Source organism: Bos indicus x Bos taurus, chromosome 6 (assembly GCF_003369695.1).
Source record: "Bos indicus x Bos taurus breed Angus x Brahman F1 hybrid chromosome 6, Bos_hybrid_MaternalHap_v2.0, whole genome shotgun sequence".
Lineage (NCBI taxonomy): Eukaryota > Metazoa > Chordata > Mammalia > Artiodactyla > Bovidae > Bos > Bos indicus x Bos taurus.
The window spans coordinates 10,917,175-10,939,542 of record NC_040081.1 but is presented as its reverse complement, the minus strand read 5'-3'; the positions used below and the strand labels follow the sequence as shown (position 1 = coordinate 10,939,542).

The 22,368-nt window shown below is 37.9% G+C and overlaps 1 protein-coding gene across 1 annotated transcript in view; it reads right to left on the bottom strand.

Annotated features, from left to right (window-relative positions):
- Positions 1–22,368, bottom strand: part of LOC113894006 (bifunctional heparan sulfate N-deacetylase/N-sulfotransferase 4) — a 323,217-nt gene that overhangs the window by 97,114 nt on the left and 203,735 nt on the right. The window contains exons 5-6 of the mRNA XM_027543739.1: positions 20,209–20,394; positions 18,201–18,329 (exon numbers count right to left, since the gene is read on the bottom strand). Of these exons, the coding sequence (XP_027399540.1) occupies positions 18,201–18,329; positions 20,209–20,394 (315 nt within the window). The remainder of the gene's footprint in view (positions 1–18,200; positions 18,330–20,208; positions 20,395–22,368) is intronic.

The window sequence follows — 22,368 nt, the reverse complement described above, 5'->3', positions numbered from 1 at the left end:
GAGTTGGTGGCCAGAATGCTAACAGTTCTCTGGAGGAGAGATAAGGGGGCCATCATCGGAAAGTGGAGAGAAAAACACTAATTGGAACATACTTTGAAAGTAGATGGCTTCCCTCATAGCTCAGTTGGTAAAGAATCCACCTGCAATGTGAGAGACCTGGGTTCAATCCCTGGGTGGGGAAGATCCCCTGGAGAAGGAAAAGGCTACCCACTCCAGTATTCTTGGGCTTCTCTTGTGGCTCAGCTGGTAAAGAATCCACCTGCAATGTGAGAGACCTGGGTTCGATCCCTGGATGGGGAAGATCCCCTGGAGAAGGGAAAGGCTACCCACTCCAGTATTCTGGCCTGGAGAATTCCGTATATTGTACAGTCCATGGGGTTGCAAAGAGTTGGACATGACTAAGAAACTTTCACAGAGAAGGCAATGGCAACCCACTCCAGTACTCTTGCCTGTAAAATGGACGGAGGAAATGAAAATGCTCCTCCTGCCATGGACGGAGGAGCCTGGTAGGCTGCAGTCCATGGGGTCACTAAGAGTCGGACACGATTGAGCGACTTCACTTTCACTTTTCACTTTCATGCATTGGAGGAGGAAATGGCAACCCACTCCAGTGTTCTTGCCTGGAGAATCCCAGGGACAGTGGGGCCTGGTGGGCTGCCATCTATGGGGTCGAACAGAGTTGGACATGACTGAAGTGACTTAGCAGCAGCAAGCAACTTTCAAATTTTTTCACTTTCAGTTTTTTGAAAGTAGAATTGACGGTATTTATTGATAGATTTCGGAGAAGGCAACGGCACCCCACTCCAGAACTCTTGCCTGGAAAATCCCACGGATGGAGGAGCCTGGTAGGCTGCAGTCCATGGGGTCACTAAGAGTCGGACACGACTGAGCGACTTCACTTTCACTCTTCACTTTCACTCATTGGAGAAGGAAATGGCAACCCACTCCAGTGTTCTTGCCTGGAGAATCCCAGGGACCGGGGAGCCTGGTGGGCTTCTGTCTATGGGGTCACACAGAGTTGGACACGACTGAAGTGACTTAGCAGCAGCAGCAGCAGTGGCACTGATAGATTTAGTCATTCAACAGATATACAACATGACCTACAGTGAGCATCAATGTGCAAACCGAATGTCTCCTGATATTACTTGGGAATATGCCTGCTCTGTACAAAATCATTTCCAAAGCCAATCATTAGATTGAGTTAATAACTCCTCACACTGTAAGTCACTATCACCGTACTTCCTATGAATGGGTGTTTTTCTAAAATCTAAATTACTAAAGATTCAAGAATCATTATAAGCTATAGCGTATATTTTTTAAGGTGTATTCAGCAAAAGATGGAATAGAAGATGATTTCAATTTGAGGCATTGTGATGTGTTTAAAGTTTCTTTTTTTATTTCTTTAAATAGCTCATAATTTCTAAAATCTTTGTGTTTATGATCATAACATTGCAGCCCATGTAGAAAAGTCTACCTGTATTGATTTGATTGCTTGAGCAAGTTATTTAAGTGAACTACAGAATGGACTTCTGAAAAGAAATTGCAAGAGAACGGCAATTTTCAAGTCACATCTTTTATTCACATTTAGTTTGAAGGTGTATCTATGTGTGAAAAAAAGTTTAAGTGGCTATAATAACAGCTTCAAGAAGGAGCACAATTCTGCTACTTACACTTTATACTTTGAATGACATTATTGGATACCTTAAATTGGCTTAAAAGTGACAATTGTAAATCAGGGAAACACTTCATGCTTGATATCTTATCTTTTACATTGCTTAAGCTAGTAATTTTCATACAGGGCTAAACTCCCCATGAACCCTATTCACAAAAACACAGTCTTTCATGAAAAGTAAATCTCTTGGATCCTTCTCTAGTTTTAGTTAATGTTATCACTGAGAGGTTTGAACACTGACTGTTTTGTTAGGTGTGAAGTCCAGTGAAGACAGATCTATAGGGTCAATGCTGGCAGACATGAAAAGTGTCTCCCCATTGTAATATGTAATGAAAGTCAGTCTAGAGTTTTGCATTTGGTTTGTGGGTTTGGGTTTTCTTATTTCTAATAAGTTCAACTCATTCATCTAAATTATCTGTAATTATGTCTCATTTGGGAAGGTCTTCCATTTTTCATATCATTAATTTTATGTACTAAACACAGAGATTGCTATAATTCTATAATACTCCTCATCTGAGCACAACAGTCAGTGTTGGAACATAAAATATATCAAAGTATGGACCTAGTGTTTCTAGCAGAGCTCCCTATTAACCAAAAAAAAAAAAAAAAATAATAATAATAATAAAATAAAATAAATAAACAAAAGGCCTTAAAATCAGCAAGGTCAGCAACAAAAACAAAAACCTTTGGCAAAAACATCTGAGGTACTTTGGTAGACAACAAAATCAAATTAAAACAAAACAAAACAAAACAAGTCTTGACCAACCAAGCAAGCACTGCATTTGATGACACAGTTTGCTTCACTGGAATAAAGAATAATGATAGATATTTTATTGTTTAAAAATAGCTCAGAAGGCACAATAAAGTGACAATCAAGAACATTTTCAGAAGCGAAGCCTATAATAAAATAAATACCTTTGTAAAAGAGAATGCATTTATCACATGATTTATGTGTTCTAGCAGGGAGAAACAATCAAGCAAATTCACACTGTAAATAAACTCAGGGTTTGCAGTTTGCTAACATCCTCAAATATATTTGATAATAAAAGTGATATATACTTCCACTTTCTCAAATAAGAATTACTTCCAAATTATTTACATTTTCTCTGAAAAAAAATCCAACACTAGTTTTTGTCACATCTCATACTCCCTCTAAAGGAACCAACATTAGTTTCCTCATTTCATTTACGGACAGAGAAATTCTGAAGCACAGAGAAACTACACAACTTTTTCTTCAGTATTTAGCCAGCCTGGAAGAATAAAAGAAGAACTTCTGAGTTTGGTGAATACATTTACATTTCTGCTGTTCATCTGATTTTACGAAAAGAGAGAGAACTAGCTTCCTCATCTTTCCATCCTTGCCTCTTCTTTTTCCTTCTCTTTCTTCCACATTTGCCCTCTGCTCTCATTTCTTTTCCCCGCTTCCTTTTTCCATTCCTTCTTTCTCCTTTCCTTTCCCTTTTCTTCTGAAGCAATTTAAACAACTCATGTGAAATGATGGCATGCAGTCGACACAGGTAGTCTGATGATATGATTTTTATGTACTGTCTTATTGAACAGGTGCCTGTTGAGGGAATACTTGTTCCTGAGGGTACATTCAGCACAGGTGAGGGAGATGACATTCACTAAACATAAAGCTATTTACCACTGTGAGCAGTATTACACACGTGGCTCTTTGTATATATTACATATACACGTAGCAGTGAGAGCTCACCTGTGAGGGGATCCAGGTGAGAAAGAGAAATCAGAGATAGAGTCTGAGGGAAAACAGTGAGGTGAAGTCGAGAGTAATGGGAATAGAAAGCCAGAAAGAAAAACACCAATACAGTATGCTGCTGCTGCTGCTAAGTCATTTCAGTCATGTCCAACTCTGTGTGACCCCATAGAAGGCAGCCCACCAGGCTCCTCTGTCCCTGGGATTCTCCAGGCAAGAACACTGGAGTGGGTTGCCACTGCCTTCTCCAATGCATGAAAGTGAAAAGTGAAAGTGAAGTCGCTCAGTCGTGTCCGACTCTTAGCGACCCCATGGACTGCAGCCCATGGGATCCTCCATCCCATGGGATTTTCCAGGCAAGAGTTCTGGAGTGGGGTGCCATTACCTTCTCCGCCAATACAGTATACTAATGCATATATATGGAATTTAGAAATATGGTAACGATATGCAAGAGAGCAAAAGAGACACAGATGTATAGAACAGCCTTTTGGACTCTGTGGGAGAGGGAGAGGGTGGGATGATTTGAGAGGGTAGCATTGAAACATGTATAATATCATATATGAAATGAATCGGCAGTCCAGGTTCAATGCATGATACTGGTTGCTTGGGGCTGGTGCACTGGGATGACCCTGAGGGGTGGTATGGAGAGGGAGGATGGAGGGGGGTTCAGGATGCGGAATACGTGTACACCCATGGCAGATTCATGTTGATGTATGGCAAAACCAATACAATATTGTAAAGTAATTAACATCCAATTAAAATAAATAAATTTAATTAAAAAAAAAAAAGAAAAGTACTGTAGACATTAGAAGGAGTGTGTATCCAAGGCCCTAACCTGTCAGCTAGAATTATAAATCAAAATATTTGGGTCTATCACTTCCTTGTTTGAATTCCTTTCCTCTTCTTTTGTGACATGTCATACAAAAATTTCCATGATTTTATTTACCTACTCTTAATGACTTTCGGAGAAGGCAATGGCACCCCACTCCAGTACTCTTGCCTGGAAAATCCCATGGACGGAGGAGCCTGGTAGGCTGCAGTCCATGAGGTCATTAAGAGTCAGACATGAGTAAGCAACTTCACTTTTACTTTTCACTTTCCTGCATTGGAGAAGGAAATGGCAACCCACTCCAGTGTTCTTGCCTGGAGAATCCCAGGGATGGGGGAGCCTGCTGGGCTGCCGTCTATGGAGTCACACAGAGTCGGACACGACTGAAGTGACTTAGCAGCAGCAGCAATGACTTTACCTTCATTTTGTACTCTTGCAAAACACAAACATTTATAGCTCCCAAAATTGCCATGAGCATTTTACCCTCTGTGACCCTGTACACCTTTCCCCTCTACTGCTGCAAACTCCCATTCCCTATTTCTACCTCACTAGCTCATTTGTCTGATGAGTCCCTACAATGCTCAATGGATTGGTATTTGAGGATTTGAAGGATTCCCAGGCCTTCCTTCATGGATTTATACACACACATCAATATCCACACAACAGAACTGCTTTTTGGTGAACACATCACGAAGATCTCCTTGAAAAAATCAAACAGTTGATATATAAATAGTAGCCAAGGTTTAACACTCTAAGCAACTGATGACATTCTAACAACTCACCATAAATTAAGCACCACATTCCCAATTATTTTTATCAACAAGTAATACATTTGAGAGTTTATGAATCTCAAAGAAGCATTTAACAAATTTAGTGATAGACACCTTTGTTCATCTGATAAGACTATATGGATGAAAATGACAAGACTTTTTAATTCTTCAGTGGATATCAGCAAGTTTAATATCTATATAATATTAAATATCCTTATTATATCAAAATTATAAGCCACCGATGGAAAATCTAAGACAAAATAATTTGGTTTTCTAAAATAAAAAAAATGAAAATAACATGTTTTAGAAAATAATTTGTAGTTTTATTTTCATAATATCTGACTCTGAGGAGCAGCCAGAGGAAAAGTACAAATAACGAAAATGAAATAAAATAAAGTGATCCAAAATGGTCTTTCTTCAATGGACTTCAAATTTTAAAAATAAATAAATATTAAAGAAAGAAACAAGACACTGAAATATCTAGGTGTTATATAATTTGTGGGGGAGAAGAGAGAATAAATGGTGGGGTGAAAACTCACAAACCAAAAAAAAAAAAAAACCACACACAAATCAGTATTAATTTTGTGGACTCCCACAGAATGCACCTACTTTCTTATTATCTCACTAGCCACCAAATCATATAAACACTAATACAGAGCGATTTATTTTTGATAACCACAAATTTACTGATTTTGCTTTCAAAGAATCCTTAACTTATTAAGAACATTATGTATGTAATACTTATCTATTATAAGCCTCAAAATAGGAGAAATCTATCGACTAACATTTACACAAATAGGAGGTTGTATTTTTTGCTGTTGAAAATTTATTTATGTAAAAGAGCTATTCCACAATCTTTCATAACATGCTTTGGGAAAACTAAATTATCCAGTTACACAAGATGAAACAGACTTCCCCCAATAAAATAATGCTGCTTTCATTTCTTTTTCTAGGGAAACAGAATTGAAAAAAAAAAACAGTGCAATTTTATGGATTTGTTCATGATCTAGAAATATATTGGAATGTAAATTGTATCCCATCAGGACCTGTAGGAACCGCTGGTATAGAAAGATGCATGTCTACATAATAATAGCAACCTTTTCCTCATTTGATGAGAAGACAGAGTTCAGGGCTAGGATACAAACTATTCTGGTCTTTTGTGGTGGCAAACTTTACATTCTGAAATACTAATTGCTAAGTAAATTTGACTGCAAAAAAAAAAAAAAAACATGCACTATTCCCAAATTGGGAGAAAGCAAAAATTTCTCGGCATTCTCTAAAATGTTATACTAACTCTGATTCTGATTTTCAGTGTAGACAAAAACAAAACAGTATTATCTGTAGTGAAGCCATGGATATTAGCAGACTCCATATTCTGCAACATTCCTACTGTGAGTGTGAATCGTTGCAGAAGTGAAGATTCATGTTCTTTTGTAAAGGTTAGTCTTGCAAATCTTTAAGTTTTTTTTTTTTTTTTTTTTAAAGACCAAACGAAAAACTGATAAAGGGAAAAAAAGAGGTTACTATAGGTCTTTCAGTAAGTGGAAATAGAATTTTCCACAATCTATATACTCTACAGGAGTCCATTCTTCTCACAGTTGGTGGCAGTTCTCCCAGGCTCTAAAGCCTCAGAGCTCCAATACCATTAATTGCTTCAAAAGTTCCTGCCCAGATAAGAGGCACATTTCACTGTAGTAGAGCAGTTAGAAGTTAATTTATTATTCTTTAATAAATACTGCTGAAACATATGTCAATATCTTCCATGATCCTGAGTTAGAAATATTAACATATTATTTTATAAAGAAGTACATTTTATGTTCGTGTGTGCTAAGTTGCTTTGATTGTGTCTGACTCTTCGTGACGCTATGGACTGTAGCCTGCCAAGCTCCTCTGGCCATAGGATTCTCCAGGAGAACACGGGAGTGGGTTGCCATGCCCTCCTCCAGGGGATCGTCCCTGATCCAGGGATCGAACCCATGTCTCCTGCATTGGCAGGTGGGTTCTTTGTGTGTGTGCTAAGTCACTTCAGTTGTGTTCGACTCTTTGAGACCCTGTGGACTATAGCCCACCAAGCTCCTCTGTCCATGGGATTCTCCAGGCAAGAATACTGGAGTGAGTTGCCATGCCCTCCTCCAGGGGGTCTTCCTGACTCAGGGATCGAACCTGTGTCTCCTGGGATTCTGGCATTGCAGGTGGATTTCTTTTTTGCTGAGCCACCAGGGAAAACCAGGTGCAGTTCTTTACCACTTGGAATATGCATTTGCTTTGTTCTACATGAAATATCTGATGGTTACAATGTTCTATAAAGCACAGCATTCATAGGAAATCAAAATTATCAAAGAATATTTGGATGTCTTGAGTATTAGTAATCTGTAATGCTTTATAATTTTCTTTAAAAAAGCTGTGGGATATTTTGTGCATTTTATTTTGCTGTGCTGCATATGTTTCTGTGAATTATCTTACATATCCACTTCCATATTATTTTAGGATTTAAAAGAACTTAAAGCTTAGTTCAGCTTAGTTCATGTTGATGTTTTCCTAAGCCTTGCAGCTGTCTTTAATCTATCTGAAAAGCGAGCACTAATTCATAATGTACTGCACCTGCTATTAGATTCCATGAATTTGGAGACTGATATACACAAGAAAGAAAAGCTCATTAGCCAGCCTAGGTGTGTGAAGGTTCAGGAGACAGTAGTGGGGAAGTACATCACTGCAGTTTCATTATACTCTACTGGCAACTGCAAGTACACCATTCTTTCAGGCTCATATTTTTTGTTCACCTGGATTTGCAACAGGCCAAAATCAGACAAAGGTTAGTGAGTCTAGGCACTGCTCTGGACTTTGGATGATGTAGTGGATTTCGTGGCTCCAGTACTGCCATTTTAAAGCCTTCTAGAATCAGAGAATATTTAGATATATCTGTCAAGAAAACTTAGAAAATTCTATTTTCGTATTGTTCTTTGTGGAGCACAAAATTAAATGAGTTATAAAAATATTAAATCCAGCAAGGCATATTCATTTTAAGCTTTTATAGTTAGTGATGACAGCAACTGACAAGACTCCAGGCTTCCTCTACTACAGTAAATTGTTGCATAATTTATGGGGTGGTGTCTTGACTTGAATGATAGTGGGTTACCTGGTGTAAGCTGTTTCACCTCACACATGATTAAATTATATTTCTTCCTGCCTGTACAAAGATTATATTGAAAATGCAGGAAGAATTCGGCACTAGGGAAATACATGTTAGCATTTGACAAGTGTGGAACAGTGCAGGAAAATATCAATATGTGATGAGGTCATGATGGAATCTAAAAAAAAAAAAAAGCCAGGAGAAAGTTATCTGAATGTTAAGTGGACAGATGCTTAGCTATTCTTTTGAAATGTCATTCAAACAGCTTTCATTTAATTTTCATTTTTTTACATTAATCTGGGCAAAACCAGTTGGTATCTAAGGAAATCAAGAAACCCCAATTATTGCAGTTTGCTGAATCAAAAGATCTAATGGGCAACAATAACAGGAGTTTATATATGAGTCAAGATGTAAAAATATATTCCAATTTTCTGCTTTATGGTGTATTAGAAAATAATGACATATATTTTAAAATGTGTAAAACTATGAGAACAGCATGGCAGCTAGAATCAAAATGAAATTAAAAAAAAACATTGAACATGCATAAAGACAAATATTAGAGACTTTCGAGCACAGGCAATATACAGGTCTGTTCTAGAGAAGGGCAACACAAAATAATGTGAATTCCTAAAGTGGAAGCCAGACAGAGAAAGCAGCTACAATAGTCTTAGTGTGGTTCAGGCCTTTTTGACTGCAGAACAGAGTTGTGAAAGTTATAAACCAGGAAAAACAAAACACAAACAAACAAAGGGGTAGAACTTTTCAAGGATATTTAATCCAGTCCCATTCCTCAAGGCAATAAGGAAGAACTCTATAGCTTTTGATTCTATTTTAAAGTACTCTAGAGAGGGAAATTCCAGGATATTCCCTCATATACCTTTCCCAGCTTTTATTATCCTCATAGGATATGTACATACAAATGAATCCAGAAACTATTCAATCAGTTCAAATGATCTGCTAAATCTGGCAGTAATATTTCTTTCAGGATACTGATGATAGAAATTTCTTCCTCTTCTACTTCCTTCAATACATCTACCAGTGAATATCTTCTCATTTTATATAATTTTTTAATTCTTTTGCTATTGTTTTTGTTTAGTTATTAAGTTGTGTCTGACTTTTTGTGACCTCACAGACTGTAGCCCGCCAGGCTCCTCTGTCCATGGGATTTCCCAGACAAGAATGTTGGAGTGGGTTTCCATTTGCTTCTCCAGGGGATTTTCCTGATTCAAGGATCAAACCCATATCTCCTGCATTAGCGGGAGGATTCTTCACCACTGAACCACCAGAGAAACCCTTAATTCTTATTGTTGATGTTGTTTCACTAAATTGTGTCCAATTCTCTACAACCTCATGGACTGGAGCATGAGCTAGAAGCCTGGTGGCTTCCCTGTCCTTCACTACGTCCCTGAGTTTGCTCAAACTCATGTCCATTGAGTCAATGATGCTATCCAAGCATCACATCCTCTGTTGCCCCCCTCTCCTTCTACCATCAATCTTTCCCAGCATCAGGGTCTTCTCCAAATAGTCAACTCTTCGCATCAGGTGGCCAAAGTATTGGAGCTTCAGCTTCAGCATAAGTCCTTCCAATGAATATGCAGGGTTGATTATTAATTCTCTTACATGTTGATAAACTGCCATTTCCTTTTTCCTCTGACCCTACTATAACTAAATATGTAGTGCTGGTTTGTAATATGTAAAATTAAACCTACTTCATATTTTTTATGTTTCATAATGAAAAATATATACCTATGTCTAAACTGGATAAGAACAGAATTACACAGTTTTAGCATCAGATGAGATATTAAAAGTAATAGATTTGACATTCCTACAAAATTTTTGTTTATACAGCTTCAATGACAAGAAACCAAATATGTCATGAGGCAGTCCATACAATTTACTGGCAGATTTAATCTATATTTATATAATATTTATACTTAAATAATTCTGGAATTTATGCACTATTTTCTTTGAAAGTAATTTTGGGGCTTTTTATTATTGCCTGTTAAATTTCATCTTGCTAGATTTGGTCTGTAAATTCACTGTGCTATGTATACTAGATGTATTTACCATCACTGCCACCTTTGTGTCACGCTATCTTATCCTTATCCATCCGTTCATTAATATACTGAATACCCAACACTAAGGACAAAAATCTATGGATCATTTACAAATCCTCAAAGAGAATCACTATGCAAGAGAGATGCCACAATATAAGGTGTCTATAGTATTTCCAGGATGTGAAAGTTTAGGTCATTATTGAAAAATGAAATAAGGTGAGATTGGTCTTAAATCTTTAGAGTTTATACTAACACTATGATCACTTATTCTACATATAAGCCCCCAAGACATTGGTTTTCCATGTTCAAAATCAGTTCAAACAGTAGGTAGGAGAAGTGATCATCTTTCTCTATGATTTCATGGATGTTGATTGTTTCTACTGAAATCATATCTCCCTAAGGGACTTTGATACATTAAAAAAAAATGAAGTCATAGAATCTCCTTTGGGAACAGGCTCTGTGAGGATACAAATAGTCTTTAGAGTCAACATATCAGTGAACTCATGTTGAAAACATACATTCACATCACTGAATTTGTAGGCATTTTTTCTTCAGCATGGTTTTGATGAAAAAGAATAAGGAGATACTCTTTACTCTGACAAAGAATTAAGTGGAAATTAGAGAAAAAGGAGAGACCAGAGGAGAAGACTGGGTATCAGTATTACTTTATTTCTGTTTTCTTCTTTTCTCATTTTCCTTCCAGAAGGCTTCTTCTTTGCCAGTCTTGCTGAAACCACCTAACTTAAAATAGCCATTAATCAAGCAGTCTCAGTACTTATTTTCTGGATGTCAATGAAGGACTATTGATCACAGCAGATCAACTCTCAGTTCAGTTCAGTCACTCATTCATGTCCAACTCTTTGCGACCCATTGACTGCAGCACCCCAGGCCTCCCTGTCCATCACCAACTTCCGGAGCCTACTCAAACTCATGTCCATCAAGTCGGTGATATAATCCAACCATCTCATTCTCTGTCGTCCCCTTCTCCTCCAGCCTACAATCTTTCCCAGCATCAGGGTCTTTTCAAATGAGTCAGTTCTTTGCATCAGGTGGCCAAAGTATTGGAGCTTGGAGCTTCAGCTTCAGCATCAGTCCTTCCAATGAATATTCAGGACTTATTTCCTTTAGAATGGACAGGTTGGATCTCCTTGCAGCCCAAGGGACTCTCAAGAGTCTTCTCCAACACCACAGTTCAAAAGCATCAATTCTTCAGCACTCAGCCTTCTTTATAGTCCAACTCTCACATCCATACATGACTACTGGTAAAACCATAGCTTTGACTAGATGGAACTTTGTCAGTAAAGCAATGCCTCTGCTTTTTAATATGCTGGCTAGGAAAGCTGAGCACAGAAGAATTGATGCTTTTGAACTGCAGTGTTGGAGAAGACTCTTGAGAGTCCCTTGGACTGCAAGGAGATCCAACCAGTCCATCCTAAAGGAGATCAGTCCTGGGTGTTCATTGGAAGGACTGATGCTGAAGCTGAAACTCCAATACTTTGGCCACCTGATGTGAAGGGCTGACTCATTTGAAAAGACCCTGATGCTGGGAAAGATTGAGGGCAGGAGGAGAAGGGGACAACGAAGGATGAGATGGTTGGATGGCATCACTGACACAATGGACATGGGTTTGGGTGGACTCTTGGAGTTTGTGATGGACAGGGAGGCCTGGTGTGCTGCGCTTCATGGGGTCGGAAAGAGTCAGACATGACTGAGTGACTGAACTGAACTGAACTGAGGTTGGCCATAGTTTTTCTTCCAAGGAGCAAGTGTCTTTCAATTTCATGGCTGCAGTCACCATCTGCGGTGACTTTGGAGCCCCCCAAAATAAAGTCTGTCACTGTTTCCATTGTTTCCCCATCGATTTTCCATCAAGTGATGGGACCAGATGCCATGATCTTAGTTTTCTGAATGCTGAGTTTTAAGCCAACATTTTTACTCTCCTCTTTCATTTTCATCAAGAGGCTCTTCAGTGTTTCTTTGCTTGTTGTCATAGGGTGGTGTCATCTGCATATCTGCTGTTATTGATACTTCTTCAGGCAACCTTGATTCCAGCTTGTGCTTCATCCAGCTTGGCATTTCACATGATGTATTCTGCGTATAAGTTAAATAAGCAGGGTGACAATATACAGCCTTGACATACTCCTTTCCCAATTTGGAACCAGTCTGTGGTTCCATGTCCAGTTCTAACTGTTGCTTCTTGACCTACATTCAGATTTCTCAAGAGGCAGGTCAGGTGGTCTGGTATTCCCATCTCTTGAAGAATGTTTCATAGTTTGTTGTGATCCATACAAAGGCTTGATATATTCAATAAAGCAGAAGCAGATGTTTTTCTGGAACTCTCTTGCTTTTCCGATGATCCAATGGATGTTGGCAATTTGATCTCTGGTTCTTCTGCCTTTTCTAAATTCAGCTTGAACATCAGGAAGTTCACTGTTCATGTATTGCTGAAGCCTGGCTTGGAGAATTTTGAGCATTACTTTACTAATGTGTGAGATGAGTGCGACTATGCAGTAGTTTGAGCATTATTTGGCATTGCTTTTCTTTGGGATTGGAATGAAAACTGACCATTTCCAGTCCTGTGGCCACTGCTGAGTTTTCCAAATTTGCTGGCATATTGAGTGCAGCACTTTCATAGCATCCTCTTTTAGGATTTGAAATAGCTCAGCTGGAATTCCATCACCTCCCCTAACTTTGTTCGTAGTGATGCTTTCTAAGGCCCACTTGACTTCACATTCCAGGATGTTTGACTCTAGATGAGTAATCACACCATCGTGGTAATCTGGGTCATGAAGTTGGTTTTTGTGTAGTTCTGTGTATTCTTGCCACCTCTTCTTAATATTTTCTGCTTCTGTTAGGTCCATAACATTTCTGTCCTTTATTGTGCTCATCTTTGCATGAAATGCATCACTTCTGGTGCCTCCCTATTCATAACAGGACACAGCTACAAAAAATTCCAAGCTTACAGTATCTTTACTTCATTCATCACTTTCTTCCCTCTTCCTTTGTTTCCCATTTTATTTCACTCCCTTCCTGTCTGTTCCCATCTTCATTTCCTCATTTGGTGTGATGGTTAAGTTTGTACCAACTTGACTGGGCCACAAGTTATGCAGCGCAAACGTTATTCTGGGTGTGTCCATGAGGATGCTTTTGATGAGATTAACAACCAATTGGTCAACTGAGGAAAGCAGATAAGGTGGGTGGGTCTGATCTAATCTGCTGAAGGCCAAATAGAATGAAAAGTCTCACTCTTCTGTGAATAAAAAGGAATTTCTTCTGCCCCATTGCCTTTGAACTGATTACTGTGTTTTATTTTCTTTTAACCTGCCTAAGAACCTGAAGTGAAACACTGGCTCTTCCTGGGTCTCAATCCTGTCTACTTTGGGGCTAGAACTACACCATCAGCTGTTCTGGTTCTCAGGCTAGAGAACTTCTACGAAAACTATACCATCAGCTCCCCTGGGACTCTAGCTTGTTCACTGTAGATTTTGAGACTTTCCAAATTCCTTAATCACATGAGCAAATTCCTTGTAATAATTCTCTCCCCCACCCATCCTCTTAGTTCTGTTTCTTTGAAGAACCCTGATTAATATATCTGATAACTTCTGCTTATGCAGCTCTAGAACTAAGACCTGTTTTTTTTTTTTTTAATCTGGGTTCTGTCAAATGCCACCCACAGTGTGTCTCCCTAGAGAGCTCAGTAGCCTCTCCTTGGATTGCCTATTATTACACTGTTCATGTTTTAAGCAGCATTTATTCCTTACTCCCATATCTTTGTGGACTGCTATTTGTCTGATCCCAGTTTCATATCACTGTACATAGAACGACTTATATTATCCACACTGTTAATCATCTCTAACATTGCTCGTTCTTATTTGTCTATCTGGGTTTCTCGCTTTTACTCATGAATCCTACTTTAAGATCACCATTAGTTCACAATGATTAAGTATAGTTTGTTATTGGATTCTAGAAATCTCCTGAAAACTCCCCTCTTTCATTGTTCTATTTCTCCTGCAATTAAAATAACTTTGGTTGGCAATGATTAGCTTTTTAAGTGAGGTTAGTGTTATTTTGTCAGTTTATAGCAAGTGCTACAGGTATAAGTGCCAAATAGTCTTCCATCTTATTTAAAGGACCAGCTATTACCCTCTGAGTAACGATTTATGCATGCTTGCATCCTGTCACTTCAGTTGTGTCCGACTCTTTGCAACCCCATGGACTGTAGCCTGCCAGGCTCCTCTGTCCATGGGATTCTCCAGGAAAAAATACTGGAGTAGGTTGCTGTTTCCTTGTTCAGGGGATCTTCCCAACTCAGGGATCGAACCCAGGTCTCATGTCTCCTGTGCTGGCAGGCGTGTTCTTTACCACTGTCAAGGGCCAACTGTTAGTCTGTGAATGATGCTATATATGGAGTGCTAAATTCAAAGTTTTTGAAAAGCAGAGTTATAAATACATCTCTTTAATGGCAAGTAGCCCCATGGGCACCCAGGTGGTAAATATCAGTAACAATCAGACCTTGGGGCTAGAGGTTCATGGGAGGGAATCATCATTGTTCTGATGCTTATCCCTTCCCCTGAAGAGGGGACAAGGGCAGATTTGGGGTTGGGAGTATACCCCAAAGTGAAAACAGTATGAAGATGTGACCCTTGCTTCTATGAAGATCAAATTCTCAATTAATGAGGGAAGGAGTAAAGAGAAAGATTTCCCATATTTGCTTTCACTCACATTCACATGTATATATCAACTCTCAAAAATATTTTGTGATGTTATTGATTCTTTTAAGTCTCAGTGAGCTTGAATTAAACACATACAAAATGAAGTATCCAAAAGGAATACTTTTGAGGAACACTAAAGATTGTCTAGTTTATAAATTTGTCTTACAGGAGAGCAAACAAGTTTTGAAAAATAAAATTTCTTACTAAAATCATAGAGCATCCAAGCTATTCCCCAGTTTAGTGGAACCCCAACAAAAAAGACAGTTCTGTTTTTTTTTTTTTTATTTTTTTTATTTTTAAACTTTACATAATTGTATTAGTTTTGCCAAATATCAAAATGAATCCACCACAGGTATACATGTGTTCCCCATCCTGAACCCTCCTCCCTCCTCCCTCCCCAAACCATCCCTCTGGGTCGTCCCAGTGCACTAGCCCTAAGCATCCAGTATCGTGCATCGAACCTGGACTGGCATCTTGTTTCATACATGATATTTTACATGTTTCAATGCCATTCTCCCAAATCTTCCCACCCTCTCCCTCTCCCACAGAGTCCATAAGACTGTTCTATACATCAGTGTCTCTTTTGCTGTCTCGTACACAGGGTTATTGTTACCATCTTTCTAAATTCCATATATATGCATTAGTATACTATATTGGTGTTTTTCCTTCTGGCTTACTTCAATCTGTATAATAGGCTCCAGTTTCATCCGCCTCATTAGAACTGAGTCAAATGTATTGTTTTGTTTTTAATAGTCCTGCAGTTTGAAGAAGTTTGTTGATTACTCATACTCAGATAAAGCGCTCATTCCCCATACTCAAAGTCCTTCAAGCTAGGCTTCAGCAGTACATGAACTAAAAACTTTCAGATGTACAAGCTGGGTTTAAAAAACACAGAGGAACCAGAGATCAAATTACCAACATTCATTGCATCATAGAGAAAGCAAGGGAATTTCAGAGAAAAGCATCTACTACTGCTTCACTGACTATGCTAAAGCCTCTGATTGTGTGGATCACAACAAACTGGAAAAGTCTTAAAGAGATGGGAATACCAGACCACCCTACCTGCCTCCTGAGAAACATGTATGTGGGTCAAGAAGCAACAGTTAGAACTGGACATGGAACAACTGACTGTTTCCAAATTGTGAAAAGAGTACATCAAGGCTGTATATTGTCACCTTGCTTATTTAATTTCTATGCAGAGTTCATCATATGAAATGCCAGGCAGGATGACTCACAATCTGGAATCAAGTTTGCCAGGAGAAATATCAACAACCTCAGATATGCAGATGATATCACTTTAACTGCAGAAAGCGACAAAAACTAAAGAAGCTCTTAATGAGGATGAAAGAGGAGAGTGAAGAAGCTGGCTTAAAACTTGTATCATTCAAAAAGCAAAGATCATGGCATCTGGCCCAATTGTATATGGCAAATAGAAGAAGAAAAAGTGGAAGCAGTATCAGATTTTATTTTCTTGTGCTCCAAAATCACAGCATACAGTGACTTCAGTCATGAAATTAAAAGATGCTTGCTCCTTGGAAGGAAAGCTGTGACAAATCTAGATAGGGTATTAAAAAGCAGAGACATCACTTTGTCCACAAAGGTCCGTCTAGTCAAAGCTATGGTGGTTCCAGTAGTCATATATGGATGTGAGAGTTGGACCATAAAGAAGGCTGAGTGCCAAAGAATTGATGCTTTTAAACTGTGATGTTAGAGAAGATTCTTCAGAGTCCCTTGGACTGCAAGGCAATCAAACCAGTCAATCCTAAAGGAAATCAACCCTGAATATTCATTGAAGGACAGATGCTGAAGTTGAAGTTCTAATATTTTGGTCACCTGATGGGAAGAGCCAACTCATTAGAAAAGATCCTGATTCTGAGAAACACTGAAGGGTAGAGAAGAGGGCAACAGATAGCATCACCAACTCAATGGACATGAATCTGAGCAGACTCTGGTAGATGGTGAAGAACAGGGAAGCCTGGAGTGCTGTAGTCTCGAGTCTCAAAGAGTCAGACACAACTTAGTGACTGAATGACAACATGCATTTTTGCCCCCATTTCTCAACCCCTTCAATCCAATTTACAAGTTTTCATCTATACACAAGCTAGGTTTTTATTTCCTTTCTTCATGGGTTACAAATAGCATATACATGATCTAAATTTATTTAAACATACCTGGAGCTTCAACAGAGACAACTGAAACATAGTTTTGTTTAAAGCATGAATCATTTTCTCTCAGTGTGAACATTTCTTACCCAAACAAGTTAGACACAGCATACAACTCACTATTTCACATTTTCTTGTGTGCAGTGGGATGTTAAAAAAAGGACATGCCTCTCTAAAACCTCAGAAATGGAATCTTTAAGGGAAAAAATGGAAAAAGCTGAAGTAATTGCAACATTATCTAGTGACAATATATTCCCATATTGCTATACTTTTCCACATATAATTGGAAATCAAATTGAAAAACTCTGAATAATCAAAGGGCACAGCTAAAAGGGACAAATTTTCTAGCTTTGATTCCAAATAAAATTAACAAATATTTTAAAAAGAAGCCTCAGATGACCCTAGTATTTAAAGATAATGCATAGTTATGTATTTTTATATAGAAGGAAATGGCAACCCACTCCAGTATTCTTGGCTGGAATTTATATGGGCAGAGGAGCCTGGAGTGCTACAGTCCATGGGGTGACAAAGTCTCAGACGTAAGTGAGGAACTAAATACAAACATCGTGTATTTTCAATGCAGCTTTTCATTGTGATCATTTTTAGAGATGGCAATATGTATGTCTACTGATAGACATACTACTACTTGAGCTAGAAGCAGATTCAACTTACAGACAAAATACACACCACTATATTGTGAATGTTTTTGGATGTACTTAGTCATGTCTCTTTGTGACCCCATGGACTGTAGCCCGCCAGGTTCCTCTGTCCTTAAAATTTTCCTGGCAATAATAATGGAGTGGGTTGCCATTTCCTTCTCCTGAGTTTCTTCCAGACCAAGAGATCGAACCCACTTGAATTGGTATCTCTTGCTAGACAACTGTATATATGTCTTTACTACAATTCAAGTATAAGAGCCAACACTGAGATATTAGCTTACATTTAATTGTTATAGTCAACACATGGATCCTAACAAATCTGTACTTTTCTTGATTGACATTTATTAAGGAAATTTAATAATTTGGAGATATAGTCTAATTTCTCTCTAGTATTTACCATCTACTCTCTTGTGAGAAGGTTGACAATGGAAACAAAATGAAACATATATTTGAAAGGTCTGATATTATTGTGAAAAGCATAAATAGGATACTTACTGGGTTTAGAAGGATTGTGAGGAAAAGTTCACCTCCTCTGATACTTTTATCCAGTTCTTGGGGGCCTCCTGGATACTCTTTGTAGAAAATAGTGTGTGTGAACAACCCACAGGTCTGTCGAGGGAGGACCTGAGAAAAAAGAAAAAGCAGCATATTGACATGACTTAATTAAAAGTTCCATTGATGTGTCATGACTTCAGAGTCTGCATATTATCATTCCTATTGGAGTTTCCCAGTGGATAAAGCCAAAATCTTACTGTAATCAAGAGTTGACACTGATGTAATTATGTAAATATTAAGACAGCTGCCCAAAGTCATAGGACATATACGTTACAACATTTTCATTCATGCCTACAAATTTCACCTACCAGCTGAGTTATATTACAGAATTGATTAAAGAAAAAAAAAAAAAGGCTTCTTAGGGTTAACCTAATTCAAATATAGAGATTCTCCAAGGTTACATTTTTCATGGTATTAGATCGCTTTTTCCCTTGATCCTGAAATACAGTTTACATGTACTTACATCTCAGAGTCCTCAAAACAATGAGTTTTCATCAGCCTCACCACTCTGTTTTGTTTTTACTACTCTGAATTAAAGTTTTAATCCCAGTAATAGTCAAATTATCTAATGATTGCTTCTGGCATGTCTTGTGCTTAATTCTGTTGTAACTCAGAATGTTCAACAGAGAAAGTGAATAGGTAATTTTATTCCAAAAACTTTGTATTGAATAATAAACCACTTATAATCTAATGGGGTTGAGGACATGTATTCAATTGCACAGAATAACTATTTATTCTTTGCTTAATTTTCATAACAGGTTTTATTAAAACCAAGGTAAATGAAAATACATAGTGCTGACTTAAAGGAATGTTTCTATTTAATAATATAGCAAATGGTCACACTACTCAATTAAGGGAAAACTGCTTTCACTCTGATCTGCATTTGTATCAGGGTAAAACTTTTAATATCTGCTGGATTTCTATGGACATCAATACCTTTAGTTGCATTTTCAATAGATCTATTAAATCTGAGGCTTCTTTAGGTCCTCTAGTACCAATTTACAATAAAAAAATTAAAGTTTTATATTTAATGAATGTTAAGTGTTATCTCTGTTAACATGCGTGCTATTATTCTTTGGTTTTAGATACTTATTGGGTGGAAAGATAGATAGGCAGATGATTCTAGTAGTAACCTGAATAATGGGTTGAAAAGGTGTAAATATTTAAAGGAGGGAGAAGAGTTGTAAACCTTTCCTATGATCTTGGAAACCAGTGATGAGAACATGACCTAAGGCATTGGATGTGGGGATGGATGTTTTAAGATGAGCTATTTTATCACGAAGCAAAATAAGACAATTTTTTTCATTCTCATGAATAATTATAAATTCCCATCTGATATACTTTTGGTTTTATTTTCATTTATAGGAACATATGCATCATCCTTCCATCAAATTGTTATTTTTCAGTTAATATATTTGAAAATAAAATATATACCTTCATTTTTATAATATGCTAGGAAGAAAACAATGAAAAACTGCTATCCTAAGATATTCTCCAGTGTCTGAAACTGAAAATAAACTGAGTGGATAAATTTAGCTCTTGGATACTACTTGTTAGATTCTGTCTGTTGATAGTGTAGTGATTTGAGAGGTGTTTTCTTGATTTACGAACCTACATTCTGCCTAGAAAACTCTAAATAGAACCAGCCAAACAAATGGACCTAGAGAAACTCTCCAGAAGTATAAGGTCCATAGACAAATCCAGAAACTGCAGGGGATGACCTACATGAAACCTGCTTCCAACATTTTGAGCTTGTCTCGAATTTGCCAAAACTACCCCACAGCTTAAGAAGCAAGTCTATAGCCAAGCAGTGTATTAATGTGTGACCATCATGGTGTGCAAGGGATTTATGATACTCATGTAAACGAGTTTTTTGGAAGTTAGATTTTGTCTTCATTCCACATGTAGGTACTGAGAGCCTTTGATACACACAACAATACATGCTCACCATGATGCTATTGTGAATGAAGCCCTTTCGGTATCGTGCAGGTTTCAAATGCGGATACTCTTCAGTGCTGGTGACCTGAATACCCCAGACCTTCTTCCAAGCTGCATACAGCTGAATATGAACTGGGTAGACCCCTGAGTGATGTGGTGCCACTGCATAGCCCATGTTGATAGGTATTCCATGTTCCTAAAAGAAAGCCAGAATAACATCATATGCCATGTGGTCAGTTGAATTTAATTAAAATCATTTCCACAAATACCTATTTAGGATATATTGAATTCTATGAGAAGGATGAAATACATAAAAACTAATAGGATGGCATTTTTGTCTTTCAGTAACTCATGATCTTATGATAATCGTAGTAAATTCGTTGGGCATGTTGCTCAGTCATGTCCGACTATTTGCAAACCCATGAACTGTAGCCTGCCGAATTTCTCTCTCCATGGAATTTTCCAGGCAAGAATATTGGAGTAGGTTGCCATTTCCTACTCCAGTGGATCTTCCTGACCCAAGGACTGAAACTGTATCTCCTGAATTAGCAGACAGGTTCTTTGTCAGCTGGGATGCTAAGATTAATTCTGAATTTTGAATACAGAAAGTTTGGGAGGAAGATAGGAAGAGGACATGGCCCTTCCTCAGAAAAGAACAACAACAAAAAAATGGCATGTGTGTAAGTTGCCCAACTAAGAGATGAATAGTACAATGTAGGGTGTGTGTCTATGATGTTGAAGACAACCAAAAAGGTAAGTACGTACAATAATGTGATGAGCTTTTACTGTTAACATCAGGGATTGGGAATTAATGTATTTGAATGGCATAGACAAGGAAGCTCTGTGATCATGGAGGATCGTGACTGCTCTATGTCTTAGGAAGCAGGATATGGTGACACATTCGAAGATGAACCAGAAGTGAGGAAGATGTGAATTAAGCCTGTGCATTACAAAGCTATTGTGATGGTACCGTTTAGAGGGAACGTGAGGACCTAACCTAGATTGTTGGTGGTCAGATTAAAAGCCTACGAAAAAATGCCATATGAGAGTCAGTGATGTTGTGGATACAGTGGGTAAAGGAAAAGTGAAGATTGGTTTTAGATCTTAGCAGCTCAGTTTATTTTTATAAAACCTACTGTTTACTATGAGATGCTTCTCTTGGGTAAACAGTGAACTCTAAAGGAAAGAAGGATAAATTTAAAACAATAATAGGAGAAAATTGTAGAAGGATGGTATTACATTGTAAACTACATGATATCGACCTGTAGTCTTCTAATTTCTGCTTCTTTGTATTTCTCCCTTTTAATGCTTATCTGCTTTATAAAGACGCCTTGAAGGGTTGGATCTCATCAATTGAGGGTATAGATGACAATATTCAGTAATACATGAAGGCTGACTGAATCAAAAAACAGAACACAAAAAAGTGTTGACTTGACAATTGCCACATATATTTTCTATTATATGATACACAGAGCAGGGAAAGAATTCAGTCTGGCGTAATAAGCAAGTAGTGAATGGATCACGTGTCTACAATGCCTAAGTCAATGCCACATTCAGTTCAGAAGATAGGCCCTAAACAAGTCTTCATTCTTCCTTTCACAGTCTGGCCCTCACTGTAAAGCCAGATTCACCTCTCTTTCACTAGGAGTATGTGTTTTCCAACATCTATTACAATAAATGGCTCCATAGAAAAACTGAATTATGAAATCAATGCTGTAAAATGAGCTGGAGTCTTTGGCTAGGTACTGAGGAAAATTCATTTCTTTGTGTATGCAGAAGAAAAATACTTCTTCCAGGAGCTTATGTTTTCAATATAAAGTAAGGTTGGCAAAGTCCAGTTATAAATATGCTAGGAAACTACCAGAAGGAAAAGGTAACTACTTTTATGCTGACACTCACTGGGGAACATGTACTGGGAAAAGCCTTAGATCTCTCTGGTTAGTTCCACGTTGCTCAGTGAATGGTCCCAAAGCCTTCTGAGGATCAGTATCATGCAGCAGTCAAAATGTGAATGAGCTGGGTATGACATACAGATAAAGTTTCTCATGAGAGAAGTCTAAGATCAAGTGTGTTCAAATCTCTCTGTCTGGTGAATAGGAGTTGTGTAACTGGTGCAGAGAGAAGTAGTTCTGATTTACAAAAAAAGGGGATGACAACCTGTTATATTCTT